General features: G+C 42.6%; 1 protein-coding gene across 2 annotated transcripts; it reads right to left on the bottom strand.

Moving 5' to 3' along the window:
* Nucleotides 1-21,615, bottom strand: LOC144679477 (cytosolic non-specific dipeptidase-like). 2 transcript variants are annotated; one of them, XM_078539886.1, is made up of 12 exons: nucleotides 21,216-21,615; nucleotides 19,650-19,757; nucleotides 17,173-17,316; nucleotides 15,190-15,352; nucleotides 14,188-14,276; nucleotides 11,991-12,188; nucleotides 10,844-10,928; nucleotides 8,230-8,390; nucleotides 6,738-6,902; nucleotides 4,957-5,098; nucleotides 2,870-3,017; nucleotides 1-327 (listed from the first exon to the last, which is right to left on the bottom strand). In XM_078539886.1, the coding sequence occupies exons 1-12, from the start codon at nucleotides 21,216-21,218 to the stop codon at nucleotides 264-266; spliced, it is 1,470 nt and encodes a 489-aa protein (XP_078396012.1). In that variant the 5' UTR covers nucleotides 21,219-21,615; the 3' UTR covers nucleotides 1-263. The 2 variants fall into 2 exon arrangements, with proteins under 2 accessions (XP_078396012.1, XP_078396013.1); XM_078539887.1 differs by lacking the exon at nucleotides 19,650-19,757 and having other exon boundaries at nucleotides 21,216-21,508.
* Between the last annotated feature and the right edge of the window lie 960 nt (nucleotides 21,616-22,575).

Here is a 22,575-nt window from a genome sequence, read left to right as displayed (position 1 = left end):
CACATATTAACACGATTTATGGACTTTTTTCCCATTACAATTGAAAAGATGCAACGGAAAATATTTGCATGACTAATATTGCATGAATTCATTTTGCATACATGTAATTTCAATTTTTGATTTCCATTTTATTTTAAAAAAATTATCCAGAACTAACTCTTTTTTTTCCCATGCAATCTCATGTTACTTATTACAATATGCCATATGCTTGGCTAATGAAAGCAAAAATCAGTCTGGATATATTATAATGTAGACCATTCTTCTTAAAGCTGTGAAATTTCAGCCATATAAGCTGCAAACAACTTTGTGCCACTTATGTAGTTATCCCTAAGAAAAAAGACAAAATAATGTTTAATTACCAGCATTGTAAGATAGGTGATTAAGTGTATATCCTAACTCCCGCTCACTCATCATCACTGCACTCTCGCTGACCTCCATTGGCTCCCGGTCTGGTTTCATCGGGAATTTAAAATTCTCATCCTTGTTTTCAAATCCCCACTGCGGCCTCGCCCCTCCTGAGCTTTGTCATCTCCAGCCCGACAACCCTCCTAGATATCAGCGTTCCTCCCATTCTGGTCTCTTCAGCATCCCTGATTTTCATCACATCAGCATCAGTGAGGGAAGGTACTCAAGGTACTCCCTATGCGGGGAATTCCTACACCCTAGGCCTCAAGAAGGGACGTTGGTACCTTTATGGAGGCTGGTACACCAGCTGTGATGAAGCCCATCATCATCCTGAAAAGTGAAATTGGCTGCAATTTGGATGTCCAACTGTCCAAGTCAGAGAAGCAACCTGGAGCCCCTAAGGCAGGTCCAGCAAGTTTGTTCTGGTATCTACCCTCTTATAAAGGGGATCAAAGAGACTAGAAGATCCTATTTCTTGGGATGGGGCATCAGGATTTCTGATTTATGCATGCTGTTGGGTATTCAACACCCACCCATAGTAATATTCTAATAAGGTAGTTCTTCACTGAAAAGAATAGCGAGAAAGACAGAAAGAAAGATTTGCATTTATATAGCACCTCACGACATCCCAAAGCGCTTTACAGCCAATTACTTTTTTGAAGTGCAGTCACTGCTGTAATGTAAGAAATGTGACAACCAAATTGCGCATAGCAAGCTCCCACGAACAGCAATGCAATAATGACCAAATAATCTGTTTTCGTGATGTTGGTTGAAGGATAAATATTGGCCAGGACACCTGGGAGAACTCCCCTGCTCTTCTTTGAATAGTGCCATGGGATCTTTAGCGTCCACCTGAGAGGGCAGACCTAAAAGTCTGCCCTCCAATAGGGTAGCACTCCCTCACTGGAGAGTCAACCTAGTTGAGGTGTTTAAGTATCTGGAGTGGGACTTGAACCCACAACCTTCCAACTCAAAAGTGAATATGCTACCCATTAAGCCCCAGCCAAACCACCTAACCCATCTTACTCTATGGGCTGGAGATCACTGACAGTCATAATTCTGGAGTAATTGCTGGGAGCAAGTTCCAGTGCAATTTCATGGTTGTAATTCCTAATCATGTCACTTCATTCAAAGGTTATTAATTTTTCATTAAATTGGGTGTTTACAGCCCTTGGTAATTGATACTAACCATAAAATAAAACTGTCATTGCCCCACATTTGGTTTAAAGACAATTTCATCCCAGAACAAATCATAGCACAGAAGGAGGCCATTCTGTCCATCGTGTCTGTCTTAACCTTTAGAAAGAACCATCCAATTCATCCCTCTACCCTGCTCTTTCTCCATAGCCCTGCAAATGTTCCCCTTTTCAAGTGTTTATCCAATTCTCTTTTGAAAGTTACAATTGTATCTGCCCCCACCACCCTTTCAGGCAGTGCATTCCATGTGCATCTTGTTTTTAAGATTGGTTTTAAGACTTTTAGGCAGTTCAATTTTTTTTTTAGTAGTACTATTTTACGAATGGTTATGAATGGTTGCAGACATCAAACTGTGTGGTAGGGGTGGAGGGGAATGGTAAAAACTAACTCTGAGGAAGAATGCCACATAATACATGGAGACATTAGAAAACTTACAGACTGGGTAGTTTCGTGGCAAATGAATAAATGTGCAATGACAGGAAAAGTAGAAACATTACCTTCAACTTAGAAACTAAGAAACTGTAGGGGTTAGAAGAGAAAAGGGATTTATGGATACAAATACATTAAAAGCAACGTCGCAGATTACCAAAGCAATCAGAGATGCCAACAAAGCGCCGGGATTTATTCCCAGTGGTGTAGAATTCAAAAGTAGTGAAGTTATTTTAAACTTGCATAGGACCTAGGTCAGGTCACGCTTAGAATGCTGAGCACAACTCTGGTCTCCATGGTGTAAAAAGAACTTAGAAGCGCTGGAGAAAGTGCAAAAGAGATTTACAAGGATTGTACCAGAACTGAAAGGTTACAGCTATCGGGGAAAAATGAACAGGCTGGAGCTCGTATCTTTAGAAAAGAGGAGACTTAGAGATGATCTGATTGAGGTCATGAACATCATGAATGGGGTGGACAGGGTAGATGTGGAGAGATTGTTTCCGCTTGTGGGTGAATCCAAACTTAGGGGCCATAAATACAAGATAATTATGAATAAACCCAATAGGGAAATAAGGGGCAATTTCTTTACTCAGGGAGTGGTTAGAATGTGGAACTCAATACTACAGAAAGTGGTTGAGGCAAATAGCTTAGAGGCTTTCAAAAGGAAACTAGATGAGTACATGAGAGAAAAGGGTAGGGGAAAGATATGCCGGCAGGCCAAGATGAGGCAGAGGGAATCATAGGAGACTTGTTTGGAGTATAAACAAAAGCAGATACTAGTTGTGGATGAATGGACTGTTTCTGTGCTGTCTATTCTATGTAATTCGATGTTTGTTACCTGCTGAGTTTTTCATTCTGGGAATGTGTGCCATCATCAGGGCTGCCAATTGGCAACATCATCACACTTTTCTGCATAGTATCCTGGAGTGTTCTGATGACAGGAATCGTTCCTCCTTCTCGGATCAGTTCAGCTTCCAGTCCAAACACTTAGCAACAGCAAGAATAAATAAGGTGCACGGTGAACAATACCATCCTGAAATGTACTTTACTTCACTCAGTATCAATAAAGCATGAATTAAACAGAAAAGTTTGATGAGGACCCCAATATGTTCAAAGTCAGGCAGCATCCAGCTCTCATGACACAATGGTAGAACTGCACCCACCACTTTGATTTTATTGGTGTAGCTGTGGCTCAGTCTCACCTCTGAGTCATGAAGGTTGAAGGTTCAAGTTCTGCTCCAGGGCCTTAAGCATTATATCTAGGCTGACACTCCCAGTGTAGTACTGAAGGAGTGCTGCATGGTTGGAGGCTTTTGGGTGAACCATTAAACCATGACCCCTTAATCCTTAGCTACTATTTCAAAGAAGAGCTTCTGTCCAATATTTACCTCTCAAGCAACATGATTATCTGGTCATTGCTGTTTGTGGGAGTTTGTTCTGTCCAAATTAGCTGCTATGTTTCCTACATTCCAACAGTAAAGGGAAGAAGAAAAGTTACCATAGTCCCAGAGGACCATAGGCTGCTCTCTCATCAGAGAGGGACAACTGGTGGTGAGTTTAACCTGAGGGTCACCACACCTCAGGCGAGGGGTGAGGTTGAGAAGGCGGGGCTTTCATGGGTGACATCAGCCAGTACAGGAATTGAACCCATGCTGTTGCCATCACAAACCAGCCATCCAGCCAACTGAGCTAACTGACCCTCATTTGACTACATTTCATTGGCTGTAAGGAGTTTGGGATGACAAACTGACCTTCACCAGTCAATATACATGTTGGGATTCGTATAGCTCCATGCACTATACGATTGACCTTATCAGCAATCTTGTAAATAGGGCCCTAGCCATTTGTTCACCTTGCAAGCTTGATGCAGAAATAGAGCACATCAAAGCTATCCTGAAGGGCAATGGCTATCCTGATCAGATCACTGTTCACTGTGTATCGCGCAAACTCGCAAAAGGGACAAAGGCTGCCACTTTCAGACCTGAAAAGTCCCTGGTCTACCTCAAATTAGCCTGGAAAGGCAAAGTATCTCAAAAATTTGAACAACAGGTTAAGGAAGCTGTTTCATGTGTCTGCTATGCCATGGCTATGTGGATGGTATTTTCCACTAACAGGATGCTGCCGTCAGTCCAAAAAGACCACATAATTGAGCAAAGTCGTGTAGCATTTCAGTGCTGCTGTGATGTCAGGTTCCCAGACCTAACATCCTAGGGATTGGCTGATCGAATCAAACAGCATGTTCCTTCAGTTACTTCATAATAGGCAGAGTACAGACCGTACTCAACCAGCCCGTGCTCACAAAACCCAAAACAAAACGTCCACTGTTAGATGTGATTCCGCAATTGGGCATCACTTGTTGAACAATCCTGAGTGTGCTAATCGCTACACTAACAACCAATTTAAGACAATCAGTCAAGCTTGTAATGTAGCTCATTTACATTTCCTAGAAGTGACATACATTCATACACAGGGACTTGTTCTCTGAAAACAAAAGGAATATGTTCAAGCCTTGCTTTTTTTCTGAATTACCCAGGAGCTTGGGGAGCCTATAGTTCCCTGGTGTTTTCTCCATGGAAACGCCTCGACCAATTAGAGTCGACATACCAACTAATCAGCATTTCTCCTCATTTCTCCTGTAGTATAAATTGTCATGATTGTTTGAAATTTGCCATTCTTGCAATTGTCCTGATGAGTTCAAGACAAAAAGCTTCAGCAACGTGTCTCCCTTTTCAGCAATATTTAAGTCCTGTACTGCCAAGCAAATGTTTTCCTGCTCTTCCTTGAAATAGTGGCCATTGGATCTTTTACTTCCCCTTGGGTGAGGAGAGACATGGTCTGTTTTCAGGTGTTGCTTGAGGCAACAGCAACAGATCCCTGTAAGCTCTAGCCTCTTGTTACCTACAATGAACCATTACATTTGCTAACCCTTTTTGATGGCTCTTTGTCCAGCATTGTATTGCTTGTCAGTGACATGAGCAACCCAAGGTTTTGATCCAGATTCCAAAGCCACTCGCAATTTGTTGGGACTTCCACGTGCTGCAAAGACTCCATTGAGATACGTTGTCACCTGTGAGAACATTGAATAAATTAGCAACAAAACTACAGCATCATAAAGACACAATAATCTATCACAATACATTATCTCATCTCATTTTAAAATTAGAGATGCAAGTTAACAAGGGCACAAAAATAAAACTGTAAACTGAGCACCCTGGGGAGGGACAGAATTGAAAAGCAGAGAAATTATGTTAAACTTGTATCGAATCTTTAGTTAGACCACACTCAGAGAACTGTCCTGTTCTGGTCTCCATATCACAGAAAATGATATAGAGGCACTGGAGAAGGTGCAAAAAAGATTTATAAAGACAATAGCAGAACAGAGAGGTTAAAACTTTCAGGAAAGACTGAGCTCTTTTCTCTAGGAACAAGGTCGAGGAGGACCTAATGGAAGGCTTTAAGTTTATCAAGAGGTTTGGCAGGGTAGAGAAGATGTTTCCACTTATGGAGGAGTCCAAAGCTAGGGGGCCATAAATATAGTATAGTCATTAATAAGTCCAGTAGGGAATTCAGGAGAAACTTAGCCAGGGAGGGTTAAGACGTGGAACTCGCTACCACGAGGAGTAGTTGAGGCAAGATGCATTTGAGGCGAAGCTGGATAATTACCTCAGGTAGAAAGGAATAGAAGGATATGCTGATGGGGTTAGATTAAGATGGGCGGGAGGACGGTCATGTAGAGCATGAACCAGCTGCATCATGTGGCCTGTTTCTGCACTGCACATTCTCTGTAATTCTATGATATCTGAGCTCAAAGATTGCACGGACTGTTGCAGATGAGTTGGATTTCATGCTGCTGTTTTTCGCTGTCCCAAATCCCAGGTCTGGCGAGAGGGTGCGGTGGGGGTGGGGGTGGGGGAGGGGAGGGGGGGGGTCATTAGAATATTCCAAGCAGGCAGCCATTCCTCTTGAGGTGTTGGAGGAAAGAGCTGCAACCTGTCACCCCAAAATGGGAGGATATCCAAAACCCAAACCAAGCTCAATACAAATGGGCCTTCAAACTTACCCTGCCTCAGTGAACAAACTGGCAACCTTGCTAAGGTGACCAATCATCTGGGATCAACTATCAGGGCGATGAGGGCAGAATTGGCGAGATATTCTGAGGAAAGGGAATAGGCACACACTCAATATTCTATTGCAATGTAATGAGGGAATCATTGTGTCCATTCTGTATGTCTTCTTGCTGGGACAAATATACATGCAGGAGAGTTGTGGATTGAAAACTTTTAATGCTTTGATTTGTGCTTTTGTTGTAGTGTTCAACTGTTTGGTCTTTGATTACAAGAGTCTGTTTACTATTGATGTTCACTGTGCTTGATTGGTTAAGCCTGGGTGTGGACTCAGAAAAAAGTAAACAAAGCTGTAGAAAGAGCTGGAAACTTGAGCTGAAGCATGGAGTAGACATTTTAAAGCACTGTGAATAAGACCTGTTACACACATAGAAACCAGCATCATCTTTGCATAGACCCAAGCTATAAAATATACAGCATTTATTGCACCTCTCTTTTTCTCATTCCCACATCCTCCTCCCTCTCCTCTCTCTTGACTCCTCCATCTTTCTTTTTCCACCATTCCTGTGCAGGTCAGTTCAATTTTCCTCTTAAAATCTTGTTGAAGATAAATCAGCATTCCCGACTGACTGAGATGTTTACCTGATTGCTCAGCTTTTCAGGATCCATGTTGGGCACTAAGCGTATGGAGAATTTTCCTGTCACTTTGGCTGGGATAACAGTTTTAGTTCCAGGTCCTGAGAAAGCTCCTTCAATTCCGTGAATAGACAGCGATGGAAATCGCCATCGATGAAGGAGAATATCCTCCTAAATAATGTGATATAGACACAGTCATTAAAAATGTTAAAATCTAAGGAAGCACTCTCTTTGGATCCAATGGCACAGATGGCTCATGTAACAACAGCAGTACTTACAGCAACTTGCATTTACATAGCACCTTAAACACAGTGACACATCCCAAGGCGCTTCACAGGAGTGATTATCAGACAAAGTTTGACGCCGACCCATGTATGATCATGTTAAGAGAGAAAGAGGTAGCTTTTTAAGGAGCGTCGTAAAGGAGAGAGAGAGAGGTAGAGAGGTGAAGAAGTTTAAGGAGGGGATTCCAGAGTTTACGGCCTCAGCAGCTGAAGGCACTGCTGCCAATGGTGGAGTGATTAAAATTCAAGAGGCCAGAATTGGTGAACACAGAAATCTCAAAGGATTATAGGTTTGGAAGAGGCTGCAGAGATAGGGAATGAGGCCATGGAGGGGTTTGAATACGAGGATGAAAGTTTCAAAATGGAGACAATGATGGACCAGGAGCCAATGTCGGCCAATGCAAGGTTTTCTTTCATTGCTGTTTCAAAGGTACTTCGCACATTGGGGTAGAAATTGGTATATGCTGTGCCCATTTCTCGAGTCTAAAACAAAAACAAATCTTAGCGATTTGGCAGTAGGCTGGCCTGTGCCCAATCTGCGCTGGCATTGGAGTAATTTGTCGAGTTCATTATTTGGATATCTTGAGCTGTCTGTGCTATATTCAATTTGAGAATATGGCCAAGATTTGAAAGAACCTGCATTTATATGGCACCTTTCATGACATTCCAAAGCACTTGACAGGGAATGAACTACTTTTGAAGTGCAGTCACTGTTGTAATGTAAGAATCATTGCAACCAATTTGCACACAGCAAGCTCCCATGCATAGCAATGTGTTAATGACCAGATAATGTGTTCTAGTGATTTTGGTTGAGGGATAAATATTGGCCAGGACAATGGAGAGAACCCCCATGGTCTTCTGTGAAATAGTGCCATGGGATCTTTCTCATTCACCTCAGAGGGCAGGCGGGGCCTCAGTTTAACATCTCATCAAAGAGACAGCACTTCCAGCAGTGCAGCACTCCCTCCGTACTGGTATCTGGAGTGCTAGCCTAGGCCTTTTTTTTGCCTGGAGTGGGACCCAAACCCATGACATTTTGACTCAGAGGTGAGAGAGTGCTACTCATTGAGACCAAATTGGAAAAAGTGTCATAGTTACCCAAAACTCACTTCCTACACTATGATGAGCAGAGGAACCCAATAAATATCCATATAATTTAATTGTTTTTGAAGACTTTATTGGGTTGACAGCTGCTATTTTTAATGTAACTATACCTCGGTTTTATGAAGGAGTTCTGTTGTACCAATGGTATGCTTGAAGGCTTCAAGATTAAATGCAATTGCTTCATACAAAACACGTTCCTCCTCTGTTAGGGGCACAACATCTGAATAAACTCCAGGAATGAGAATATGACCAGTTGAATTCACGAGGCTGTCTGAAATTGGATTATTGAATTAGAATCATAATAGTTTACAGCGCAGAAAGACTCACTTCATCATGACCGTGAAGAATCTTATCTTCAGCTATCTAAAAATAATCCCACTGCCCTCCTCTCTACCCACAAGCTCAGTATCCTCCAAACATTATGGAAACCAAAGGATATGGGGAGGCCGGGAAAGTGCAGTTGATGTTGAAGATCAGCCATGATCTTATTGAATGGCAGAGAAGGCTCGAGGGGCTGAATGATCTACTCCAGCTCCTATTTCTTAAGTTCCTCTGCTTCAAATATTTATCCAACTTTCTTTTTTTTTTTACTTCTCCCGTGATCAATCTCTGTGAATAAATCGACCACTTGTCAGCAACCCATGGATCACGAGAAATATCCATGCCTTTCTCATCGTGTCCAAGTCCTTCATAGTTTAAAACGTAGCAGTGGAAATAGCTCCAATATTTAAAGTCTCTCCTGTCGGTACTTTTCCATCTCTTGTGTCTCCCTGGTGAATTGAGGTTAAGCACTCTCTCTGGTTTCCACGTGCTTCCTGCTCTGCAGCTCCCAAAGCTACACATAGGACTCTAACCGTGAGCGGACCAATACCTCATAGACATCCATTATTATCTCTTGTAGGTTTGCGTCTTGATTTTTAAACCCTAAAATGTTATTTTTTTTTTAATGCCTTTGTCCATCTGCATGTTGACTTTCAGGAAATTACACATTTGAAAACCTCATCCCTCTGCTCGTCCAACCCCTTTCATTTAGTGTATACCCCAATCTCCCAAATTGTATCTGCCCGTAAACTAAATTGAGTCTGCAATCTGCTTTCCCATTTTCCTAACCCGTCCATGAAATATTTTACCCTCTCCTTACCCTCCAGTCTCAACACTCTCCATTTTTGCCAGATATTTGTTTTTTTCTGTATTAGTTCACAGGATGTGGGTGTCGCTGGCTGGGCCAGCATTTATTGCCTAATTGCCCTTGAGAAAGTGGTGGTGACCTGCCTTCTTGAACCCCTGCAGTGTAGGAACACCCACAGTTACTTGGCATACAGGGTTCACTAAAGCAAAGAGATAGAATATTCCTTCTCCTTCCCTTCTACCACCACGAAAGCACACATTTTAAAAATAGAGTGCAAATTCAATAATAACAACTTTGCCAGTTCTGGCAATGTAGAACCATAGAGTGGCAAAGCACGAAAGGAGGCCATTCAGCCCATTGTACCTATCTCTGGTAGAACTAACCAATTAATCCCATTTCCCCTGCCCCAACTCCAACATGGGGCAGTCATGGTCAGCAGGAACCAGAGATAATTGATTTTCACCTCCTTAACCAGAGCACAGGGAGGTCTCGTGGGCGGAGGGTAGTGTCCCTATCTCAGGCTTCTGGTCCCACTTCAGGACCACATGGCCACAGAAGATGTGTTCATAACATGGCCAAAAAGGTTGATTATCAGCTTGTGAATCTTTCCAATACGCCTGATGGCAGGCGGTAAGAGCAGGAGAGTTTCCTGGTCAGCCATACTGCAGAAGGCAGCAGCAAAGCACTGCAGTACTTTGTCAAGTATAGTCATAGACCTATCCAGTGGAAATCCATGGTTGTCAACACCCTCTCAGGGCACTGGAACCTGAAGGAGGTGGTCAAGGTGTCAAAAACACTGTTCCAACATGCTGGCTCAGCATGGGTGAAAAGCTGAACTTAGGACCTTCCTAACTGATGTAATCAGCAGCATTTTGAGTAGGGCTTTTACATCCACTGAAGTATCAAAGTTCCAGAAGATGCCATTCATTGAGTCCTTGGATTTCCATCTGCATTTTGCGTTGAGAACATAGGATTATGGGGGAACAGGAGGAGGCCATTCAGTCCTTCAAACCTGTTCCGCCATTCAATTAGATCATGGCTGATCTGCCTCTTAACTCCATCTACACACCCTGGTTCTGTAACCCTTACTATCCTTCCCTAGCAAAGTTCTATCAATCCCAGCTAGGAAATTTTCAATCGATCCCCAGTTTCAATGGCTTGTTGGGGGATAGAGTTCCAGATTTCCACTATGCTTCGTGTAAAGAGCTGCTTCCTGACATCACCCCTGAATGGCTTAGGTCTAGTTTTAAGGTTATGACCCCTTCTTCTGAACTCCCCTCACCAGAGGAAATAGTTTCACTCTATCTACTCTAACAATTTTTTTGATGACCATAAACACTTTAATTTGATTACCCAGTTAGGGGAGATGGCGTGTAGTGTTAATGTCACTGGATCAGTAATCCAGAGGCCCAGACTAATGCTTTGGAGACATGGGTTCAAATCCCACCATGGCAGCTGGTGGAATTTAAACTCAATTAATAAATCTGGAATATAAAGCCAGTCTTAGTAATGGTGACCATAACACAACTGTAAAAGTCTGTCTGTCTCTGAAAATAATACACCTTCATTTTCATCACGTGTAAATTAATTCCTACCTAGGAGAGCTATCAGGTCAGTCATGGCCTCATGTACCACTCCCCCAAACAGACCAGAGTGCAAATCTTGATTTGCACCTTGTACCTGGGGACAGAAAATGCACAGATTACGTATCTGCAACAGAAACCAGTGATCTTTTTTTCAAGGAATGTAAAATTGCGCAGTGTCTACAGCACAGAAACAGGCCATTCAGCCAACCAGACCATGCTAGCATTTACACTCCACTTGAACTTCCTCTCATCTTTACTTACCTCACACCATCATCATGACCCTCTATTCCCTTCTCCCTCGTATGCTTATCCAGCCTCCCCTTAAATGCATCGATACTATTTTCCTCAGCTTCTCTCTATGGCAGTGAGTTCCACTTCCTCATCATTCTCTAGATAATGAATTTTCTTCTGAATTCCTTATTGGATTTCTCGGTGACTACCTTATATTGATGGTCTCTGGTTTAGCTTTTCTTCACACGTGAAAATGTTCTCTCCATGTCTACTCTATCAAAACCTTTCATAATCTTAAAGACTTCCATGAGGTCGCAGCTTTCTCTCTTCAAGAGAAAAGAGATTCAGTCTGCTCATCCTCTCCTGATAGGTATGATGTAATATACAGCAATTACTTGGAGGAGATGAAGGCCAAGGGAGAGGGCAAGGTAGCCGAAGGAAAAGGGTGCACAGGGGAGCAAATGGAGTGGGGAATGAGGAGCAGGCTGGTGGTGGTCAAATTAGTGGAGGGATATAGGAGAGGAGACCGCGGAGGTAGGGAGGGGAGGGGGAAGAGACCATGGAGGTGGGGAGGGGTGAGGCTGGGAATGGGTTTTAAGGTGAGGAAGAGAATCGTGAAGTTGATTCTCTGCGACGGGAAGTCAGTGGAGTTTGGCACGGGCAGCAGTGATGGAGATGTGGGTTCAGGTACGTGTGAGATCATGAGAAACATCATTCTGGATGTCTTGTAGTTTATGGGTAATGGAAGCAGAGTACCCCTATATATCAAACAAGAATGTGCTCTTTCATTTTCCCAACAGTTCCCTTGATTTCAGTGAATGCTCAAAAACCCTTTAGTTAATCCAAATTTCTTAGCATTCAATTTGTTATATGGCATCAGAAGTACACTCTGTCAGCGATTGAGATTATTAACTTCCCTTCATACCTCTACAATGAAATAGCATAATCCCCGTGTTCCATAGGTCAGGGCTGGCTTCTCGCTTAGTCGTCCGCTGTCTGATATAACAATGTAGTCTATGTTGGAAGAAAAGGTCTCACTTTTCTCTTTCAAGAATTTATTCAGTCCCTTAGATCCAGATTCCTCCATCCCTTCAAAAATAAATTTTAAATTCACTGGAAGCTCCTGAAATGAAAGCAGAATTAAATGGCTGAGCAGTGAATGTTCTAGAGCTTCCCAGCAATTTTATTCACCTCACCAATGACTCAAGTGCAGCTCCAACAACACTCAAGAAGATTGACACCATCCAGGGCAAAACAGCTGCTTGATTGGTACCCCATCCATCACCGACACACAGTAGCAGCAGTGTGTACCATCTACAAGATGCATTGCAGGAATTCACCAAGACTCCTTTGGCAGCACCTCCAAAAACCCATGACCATTACCACCTAGAAGGACAAGGGCAGCAGACCGATGGGAACACTGTCAGCTGGAAGTTCCTCACCAAGTCACTCAACATCCTTACTTGGAAATATATCGCTGTTCCTTCACTGTTGCTGGGTCAAAATCCTGGAACTCCCTCCCTAACAGCACTGTGGGTGTACCTACACCACATGGACTGCAGTGGTTCAAGAAGACAGCTCACCACCACCTTCTCAAGGGTAATTAGGGATGGGCAATAAATGCTGGCATAGCCAGCAACGCCCACATCCTGTGAAAGAATTAAAACACAGTCCTTCCCCATGATCCCTCCCCCCCAAGTCAGGTGCAGCACCCTGGACAGCTCACCTGGAGTTTTGCTGGATGTGATATTGGGAAAGGTAGATCTCAACATTTTACACTTGACGATTTGGCTAAAACTGAAGAACACCACCTTCCAAGGTATGCATGCAGATGTCGTTTTTATCAATTTGACAATCTAAACTTGGTTGCCTCTCAGCCTGTGATTGCATCATGAATGGTAAGATTCATCAATTCATTAAACTTTGTGGTACCCCAAACTTTGGGCTTATGGCATTTGAAGCTTTAAGTGTTTTTTCTGGCTTTATCTCCTCTTGCGTGTACGTGAATGTGCACATATACCAGCCCAGGCTGAAAAGCTTTTAAATATTTTGCACAGTCTTTTCAAATTGTTGCTCAAGGTGTAAGCGGGGCAAAGATGCCTCCAAAAGTAGAGACACAAAACCACAGAGTCTGTCATTATAAACGGTGTAGCACCCAATCCGCTGTATGATTGCTAGGGAATTGGGCCCAACTGGACTTTAGCACTTACTGGCATTCCTGAGAAATTATAGAATATTTACCACACGGATGAAGGCCATTCGGCCAATCGTGTTCGTGTTAGTATTTCCACAAGACCACTTGCATTATACCTGGCGTGAGACCAGTCGCCAGTCTCAACAGTGCCTGCAGGGTCTGGGAACAGAATTGGAGAAAGACATCGTACTTTAAAGGTCCTGAGAAGGTAGCACTGCTCAGTAGCACCAGGATCTCTGTGCTCCTCCAACTCTGGCCTCTTGCGCATCCCCCATTTTCTTGATCTCACTCTTACAGGCAGGTCTTCCGCTGCCTGGGTCCTAAGCTCTGGACTTCCCTCCCTAAAACTCCCTGACCCTCCACCTCTCTCTCCTCTAGTTTACTCTTTCATTGGTTGTGGGAATCACTGGCAGGGCCAGTATTTGTTGCCCATCCTGAATTAATTTTAAACTGAGTGGCTTGCTGGGCCATTTCAGGGGACAGTTAAGAGTCAATCACATTGCTGTAGGTCCAGAGTCACACATAGGCCAGACCAGGTAAGGACGGCAGATTTCCGTCGCAAAAGGGCATTAGTGAACCAGATGGGTTTTTACGTCAATCGATGATAGTTTCATGGTCACCATTACTTTCAATTTCAAATTCATTAATTGAATTTTTAAATTCCACCAGTTGCCGTGGTGGGATTTGAACCCATGTCTCCAGGGCATTAGCCTGGGCCTCTGGTTTACTAGTCCAGTGACATTACCGCTACAAGACGCTTCTTAAAACCTACATCTTTGACCAAGCTTTTGACCGTCTGACCTACTACCTCCTTACGAGGCTCGGTATCAAATTTTGCCTGATTAGTGCGCCTGTGATGCACCTTGGAGTGTTTTACTACATTAAAGGTGCTGAACAAATGCAAGATGTTGTTGTAAGCAGTACCTACTTGCTTCAGTGCTTGAAAGGCTTCAACAGCATGGAGCCAAGCTAAAACAGGACCTTTGTCATCCGAGGATCCGCGTCCATAAAGATTACCTTCAAGGGATTCATAGAGGAGTATTATTATTAAAGGCAGGAAAATTAATTCCATTTGGTCCACCCAATACCTGCACGACCTAGTGACAGCAGAATACAACATAAATAAACCAACAACAACAACTTACATTTATAAAGCACCTTTAACGCAATGAAAGGTCTCAAGGTCCTTCACAGGAGCATTATCAAGCAAAATCTGACACCGAGCCACACAGCATGATAGAATGAATCACAGAATGACCCAGCACAATACCAGAGCCATTCAGCCCATCCTTTCTGTGCTGGCTCTTTGGTAGAGCTATCTGATTAATCCCAAATAGTTGAAGGAGATATTCGGACAGGTGACCAAAAGCTTGGTCGCAGTGGCAGGTTTTGAGGAGTGTCTTAAAGGAAGAAAGAGAAGTAGTGAGGTGGGAGAGGTTTAGCGAGGGAGTTCCGGAGCTTAGGACACAGGCAGCTGAAGGCATGGCCGTCAATATTGGAGCAATGAAAATTGAGGCTACTCAAGAGGACAGATTTAAAAGAGTGCAGAGATCTAAGAGGGATGTGGAATTGGAGGGGATAGGGAGAGGCGAGGCCATGGAGGGAATTGTAAACAAGGTTGAGGATTTTATAACTGAGATGCTGGCAGGCCCCTAGCCAAAGGTAGCATTACCTAAGGGGGATTCTTGTTAGAGGATATACAAAGTGTTGTATAAGCTGAGTGATGGTGGTTTTGTAGCTTCTGTTTGATTTAGTGTTAATACAGGAACAAAGGGCTTCAATACAGTGGTAATCGTGCCTAGTACAGCAAGAAGGTAATAAAATAGGCAAAGAACATTCCTCTTGAAGAAAATGCAAAATAATCATGGTGGCCCAACAACCAATGTAAATTGAGGTAATGTAAAAATTAGTACCCAGTCACAATACTGACCATCCTTTTCTGTTAGCAGGTATGGGTCTGTAGACCATCCGTCCTCGATTCTTGCAGCTTGAACATCAACATGACCATAAATGCAGACTGTAGTTTTATTTGGATCTTTTCCCAATTCGCCCAAAACCACTGGAGGTAATGGAATGATTTTTCCACAGGGAAGCTACAGAGAGCATGGGCATATCACATAAAGCAAAGCAGTAACCAGAAATTCGTCATGAGGTCATTAAGGCACAGAAGGAGGTCATTCAGCCCATCAGATCCATGCTGGCCCTCTGCAGAGCAATCCAATCAGTCCCATTCCCCCGCTCTATCCCCTTAGTCCTGTAAGTTTATATCCTTTTGAAATCATTGACCATCTCCACTTCCACCACCCTCATAGGCAGCAAGTTCCAGGTCATTACCACTCGCTGAGTAACAAAGTTCTTCCTCACCTACCCCCTTGCATCTCTTGCCCAAAATCTTAAAGCTGTGTCCCCAGAATCCTTGCACCATCAGCTAATGGGAACAGATTTTCTTTATCTACCTTATCAAGAACTGTCATAGCACTGTACATCGCTATCAAATTATTAAATAAAATATTCATAGGTAAATGTAATGAGGGAGCAGAGGCATATCAGAGTCAAATTTCAAATTCTGAATAAAATCATTTTTTTGACTTTTTGTTGATCATCTGAGGATTGAAATATTATACCTTACATACCAATTCACAACAATGATTCAGTTATTACTTACTTCCCAAGGGACTCTACTCTCAAGGGACTAAGGCTTGATGCTCTGTTATCAGGTTACACAGGATGTACAGCAAAGGCACAGGCCATTCAGCCCAACTAGTCCATGCTGGTGTTAATGCTCCACCTCTTTCCTCTTCGTCTCACCCTATCAGCATAAACTTCTGTTCTTTTCTCCCTCATGTACTTATTGAGCTTCTACTTCAATGTGTCTATGCTTTTCACTTCAAGCACTCCCTGAGGTATGTTATCATGTGATGTTGGTCAATCAGGACGGCTCCTGGCCATGAGTTCTGATCTCAGTGTTTGGAGGAAATGCCAGCAAAATGCCAACACAGGGCCTAGAGGGTAAATCATGTGAGGCATCCCTGGCCAGGCGATCATATCCCTTTGTGATAATTTTGAACTACATTAGCAGAGATGCTGAAGGAGATTACGAGTTTGAAAGGCCGAATTTTCAGTAACGTATTTTTGATTCATTCTCAGGGTGTAGGCATTGCTGGTAAGGCCAACAGTTATTGTCCATCCTTAGGTGCCCAGATGTAGCAGTTTGATACAATTGAGAGGCTTGCATTTTTTTTCCTTATTCTTTCACAGGATGTGGGCATCACTGACAAGTCCAGCATATATTGTCCATCTCTAACTGCTCTTCAGCTGAGTAACTTGCTAGGCCATTTCAAAGGGCAGTTAATAGTCAACCACATTGCCGTGGGTCTGGAGTCGCATGTAGGCCAGACCGGGTATGGCTGGCAGATTTCCTTCCCTAAAGTGCATTAGTGAACCAGATGGGTTTTTACGACAATCGACAATGGTTTCATGGTTATCATTACCAACACTAATTCCAGGTTTATTAATTGAATTTAAATTCCACCAGTTGTCATGGTGGGATTTGAGCCCATCTCCCCAGAACATTAGCATTAGCCTGTCCAATTACATTACCACTATCTCGCCACCTCACAGCTGAGAGTCAACCATGTTATGGCAAACGTGGTCATTTTTACTGACACCAGCTTTTCAATTTCCAAATTCTCAAACTCCAATGGTGGGATTTGAAATCACTAGATTATTAGTCCAGGCCTCTCTACTAGTCCAGGAACATAACCACTACACCGCCACCCCAGGTTTGGGACCACAGAGATACGGAAGAAAGTGATGGCTTCATATCTTTACAAATATTTAGTGTTTCTTTTCTTGCATTTCCTTGCATTTTGTTTAATGTGCAAAGGATCCATCAGGTTGAGTTATACTGTACCTCCTCATTGCCCAGATCTGTTAGCTCAATAGTTCCTCCGAGGCCTTTGATTCTCTCACCCACAACCTGCATCATTCGAATCACATCATCTCTTTTTGTCGGATTGCCTGATTCACTCTGAATTGCTATCCATTCTTTCAGATTCTGCAAATTGAAATTGCTGCATAATTATATACTTAACACAACCAAATCTCTACACATGTGCCTCCTTAACCAGAGGCAAAACAAGCCGTTAATCATTACATCCTTGAACATAGACATTACCTGGATTGTGCTATTCTCCCAGGTAAGGGTCTTGTAGAGTGTTACATACAAACATACAAATTAGGAGCAGGAGTAGGCCACTTGGCTCCTCAATACTGCTCCACCATCCAATAAGATCATGGTTGATCTGATTGTAACATTTCACTCCCTTGTTAATCAAGAATCTATCTACCTCTACCTTAACAATATTCAAAGACTCTGTTTCCACTGCCTTTTGAGGAAGAGAGTTCCAAAGACTCACTGTCCTCTGAGAGAAAAAAATTCTCCTCATCTTTTAAATGGGCACCCTCTTATTTTTAAACACTGATGCCTAGTTCTATATTTTCCCACAAGAAGAAATATTCTCTCCACATCCACCCTGTCAAGCCCTCCCCCACTGCCCCCCCCACAGGATCTTAAAGATTTCAATTAAGTCACCTCTTAGTCTTCTAAACTTCAGTGGATACAAACCTAACCTGTCCAACCTTTCTTCATAAGACAGCCCTCCCATTCCTGGTATTAGTCTAGCAAACATTCTCTGAACTGCTTTTAATGCACCCTTCCTTAAATAAGGAGACCAATATTGTACTCAAGTGTTAACTTGGCTTGGGGTGGGCTGGGGGGAAATAGTCCCAATAAAACTGTTAAACAATGACAACACAATACCGAGTATTAATGGGAAAAAGGTTGCTTTTTGTCTTTACACATATTCATAAAATCTTGGACTGTATAGCAAAGAAGGAGGCCGTTCAGCCTATCGTGCCAGTGCCAGCCCCCTGAAAGAGCTAGTCAATTAATCCCGTTCTCCTGCTCTTTCCCCGTAAACCTTCAATTATTTTTTCTTTACAAGTATAGATCAATAGGAACAATTGGGGGCCATTCAGCCCCACAAGCCTTCTCCGCCATTTAATTAGATCATGACTGATCATTCCCTCAACCCCCACTTTATCTGCCTTAACTTCATATCCCTTTTCCAATAAGAACCTACCAATTTCAGTCTTTAAAGATTAAGCCCCTTATTCTTGATCTCCCCCATCAGAAAGAAATATTATTTCTGTATCTATTCTTTAATTCTTTTAAACACCTCGATCAGATTACCCTTCAATCGTCTATACTCAAGGGAATACATGCCTGGTCTATGCAACTTTTCTTCATAATTTAGCCCTTTTAGCCCAGTGTCATTTTGAAGAACCTGCGGTATAGCCACTCCAAGGCCAACATATCCTTTCTGAGGCCTGGTGCCCAGAACTGAATGCAGTCACTCCACATGCAAGGCCTCTCTCTGGACACCTGAGCACATTGACTAGGGAGTGCCGCACTGTCTTTCAGATGTGACGTTAAACCGAGCTCCCGTCTATCCTCTCAGGTGGAAGTAAAAGATCCCATGGCCCTATTTTGAAGAGGAGCGAGGGAGTTCACCCCGGTGTTCTGGCCAATACCTATCACTCAACCAAAATCACTAGGACACATTACCTGGTCACTATCACAATACTGTATGTGGGAGTTTGCTGTACGCAAATTGGCTGCCACATTACTTGCCTTACAACAGTGACTCCACTTCAAAAAGTACTTCATTGGCTGTAAAATAATTTGGGATGTCCTGAGGTCATGGAATAATCCGCATAAATGCAAGTTTTGCAACTGAACCTCAATTCTAACCCAGAAGCTGGAGAATTGGAACCTATTTTGTAGTGTGTTTTCCATTCCAACTGTACCAGCCAGGCATCCCTTGTTCCGACCACTAGCTCCAAATGTATCCTCCTAACCAGGTGATATATTTACAGGTGTGGGCCGAGTTCACCAACCACCCATTCAATGTTAAACATTCAAGTCACTCTGGAGCAGTTGCAACATGTTCATACCCTTAGAGAAGAGGTTGTCCAAATAATACTTTATATCCAAAGCCTCCACACCATCCAACCAGCCCTGGGTTAAATTCAACCCTGAGGAACCCCAGCACCCAGCTAACTCCTTTCTCCCCCACCCAAAAAAAAACAAATAAAGACTGGAACAACTTCCCACAAATATTATGAAATGCCTATGCCCTCTAACGAAAATCTGCAGAACCTTTTAAAGTAATGTGACCATCAACTGCACTCATTGTGCACCTCCTGTGAAATTTCCCTTGTGAAAGAGTACAGAGGGGAGCTTTACCAAGTACCAAGCACCAAAAGATCAGTAATATTAACCATACTATCCCAATTCTGACAACCATTTGTGTGTGCAGACCTTACCTGGACATAGTCGTCCTGATGTTCATCAATATACTGGAACACCTGGTCCAGAGGAGACAAGGCTTGCATTGCAAAGTGCAAAAGCAAACTGAAAATGGCAAGTGTAAGCTGTAAAGAAGGTTGTAATCAAGAGTTAGGATGCTTGGGTGAGGCTGCAATGGCTATTGTACACAGTCCTTTTCCTGTCCCCATTGTCAGAAATAATACATATTTCAATGCAGCGAATAAAATAAATTAGAAGGGAGCATAAATGGAAGCATAATTATTAGAATAAAACATATCCTGTAAAATAAGTGCTAAACAACGCTGGGCTTAGTAACACAAGCAGCAGCATTCAATAAGGTGAAACCAGACAGATACATGGCGAATAGAAGGATACGCTGATAGGGTGAAGTGGAGTGGGAGGAGGCACAGGTGGAGCATAAACATCAGCATGGACCTAAAAACAGAAAATGCTGGAAAAGCTTAGCAGGTCTGGCAGCATCTGTGGAAAGGGAAACAGTTAACGTTTCGAGTCCATATGACTCATCTTCAGAGGGAGCTGAAGAAGTCACACCGATTTGAAGCGTTAACTTTGTTTCTTTCTCCACAGACGCTGCCAGACCTGCTGAGCTTTTCCAGCATTTTCTAGTTTTATTTCAGATTTCCAGCATCTGCAGTATTTTACTTTTTATATCAGCATAGACCTGTTGGGCTGAATGAATTTTACAGCAAGAAACAGGCCAATGTAATAAATGTCTCACATACTGCAGATTTGCTATTGTCCAATGTTTCATTTCCAATGCTTTTCTCGTCACTTTAAAACTATTTAGCCAGATGGGGCTCCTTGGAAATCGTTACAGCACCAGCACCAAAACAACGCAAGTCAACAATTGTACATCTTCTCTGGCTTATTTTGCACTTTTAATAGAATTTAATTTAAGAAAAAAAATCTTAACAAATAGCTGGAAGATGTTATGAAATGAGGTCCCATCAAAAAAACGCAATTCCATCAAAATAAAAGACGCTCTTTATTCCTATTTTATCTGATGTAACCTTACAATAAAGACACGACAATGAAAGCATATTTTGCATTCGAAATGTAACCAGTTAATCCTTATCCCGCTAAGATCGTCTCCAATAACAATGTCAGCCAGGAAGCAAGAAAGATATAAAACATTTGTCACAATAATTTACACAGTCGACCAAACACTATTCCAGCATCTTGCAGACTTAAGGATAGAACAGCCAAGAAACTGAACTGACATAAATTCAGTTCGGTAAAAAAGGGTAAGTTCTCACAGAATCACAAGAGCTGTCATAGCACAGGAGGCGGCCATTTGGCCCGTCGTGTCTGCACCGTCTCTCAAGCTGGATCGCTACACATTTAACGAAAAGCAATTGGGCTAACGTTTCTTAACCCAAGGGTTTAAGCACTGTGTAGCGAAATAGCATAGCTACTTTGTCACAGATTGCGTTATGCACAGAATGTATCAGGAAAATTGAATGCAAATGAAAAGGAAGTTCTATTAATGTTCACTGTTTAAAAGAAAAATGTACTAAGTGGAATATGAGCAACAGACTTACCATGATCAGAGGCTAAGTTATTAGCAGAGTCAGTCAAACAATCTTTAACGAAACCTGCCTCTCTCAGTCACGTTCGGAACTCTTCTTTAGCTCCGTTGCTTCGAACACTGGAAGCCGGTGAAGGCTAGACATATAACTGAGCATTCAAACTTCTGCTGCCAGCTGGTTTCAACTGATTTTTCCTTAAGGGGAGATCATACTAAACTGGCGGGACGTTGCCAAGAAAAAAAAAGAAGGCGGCTTTGTGTGAAAATTGCATTTAAAGTGGCCAGGAGAAGGGTTTCACAAAAAAAAACGTTTTATTTGCAGAGAGAGGTCAGTTACATTGTCATAATTATCCTTGAGCGTGAGTGATGGATGGAGTTTTAAGTTTTGATGTGATTTATTGCATCACATGGTGTGCTCATCAGGCAATTGGCTAAATATTTTTCCACCCATGAACTCTGCTCCTTTATCTACCAAGAAATGTTATTTCACGAAGCATGAAATTACATATGATTTCCAGTTGGTGTCACCGGATACCATGTAACTAACTAAAGTCACTTGCCAAAAAAGTTTTCATATTGCAAAACAGCTTAACAGCTTTTTTTTTAGAAATACAAGGATTAAAACGCAGTGGCATTGCTGCGAATTGTCAAACCGCTTTGTACTGTTAACTTGATACCAAAATTATATTCAACCATATATTCAAATTATATTTCCCTGTGCTCGCTGACTTACATTGGCTCCTGATCAAGCAACGTCTAGATTTTAAAATTCTGATCCTTTTGTTTTCAAATCCCTCCACCCGCCTCGCCTCTCCCAACCTATGTAAGGTCCTCCAGCCCAAAGCCTCTCCGAAATCTCTGCACTCCTCCAACACTAGCCTCTTGTACATGACAATTTTAATCGTTCCACCATTGGCAGAGATGCCAATGCATCTTCAGTTGCTTGTGCCCTAAGCTATGCAATTCCCTCCCTAAGCCTCCCCACCTCTCTCTCCTGCTTTAAGAACCCAACTTAAAATCTTTTGCCATCTGCCCAAATATCGCCTTGTGATTTGGTGTCTACTTTTGCTTTATAATGCTCCCGCGATGAACTTTGGGACGTTTTATTATGTTAAAGGCACCACCTAAGTGCAAGTTGTTGTTGTTCTCAGCTTGTTTTTCCAAACTCTGGGAAGTTATGCCCCAATCAAGGAAAGTTGATGTTGACCTCATGGGTTCCGATATTCACAGTATCACAGATTCATTACAGTGCAGAAGGAGGCCATTCAGCCCATCAAGTCTGCACTGGCTCTGAAAGAGCATTACACCTAGTCCCCGCTCCCCTGCCTTGTCCCCATAACCCTGCACATTCTCTCATTTCAGGTAGCCATCTG

This window comes from Cetorhinus maximus, chromosome 4 (genome assembly GCF_964194155.1).
Source record: "Cetorhinus maximus chromosome 4, sCetMax3.hap1.1, whole genome shotgun sequence".
Taxonomy (NCBI): domain Eukaryota; kingdom Metazoa; phylum Chordata; class Chondrichthyes; order Lamniformes; family Cetorhinidae; genus Cetorhinus; species Cetorhinus maximus.
Note: the sequence above shows the minus strand (reverse complement) of the source record. Positions and strands in the feature narration are given on the sequence as shown.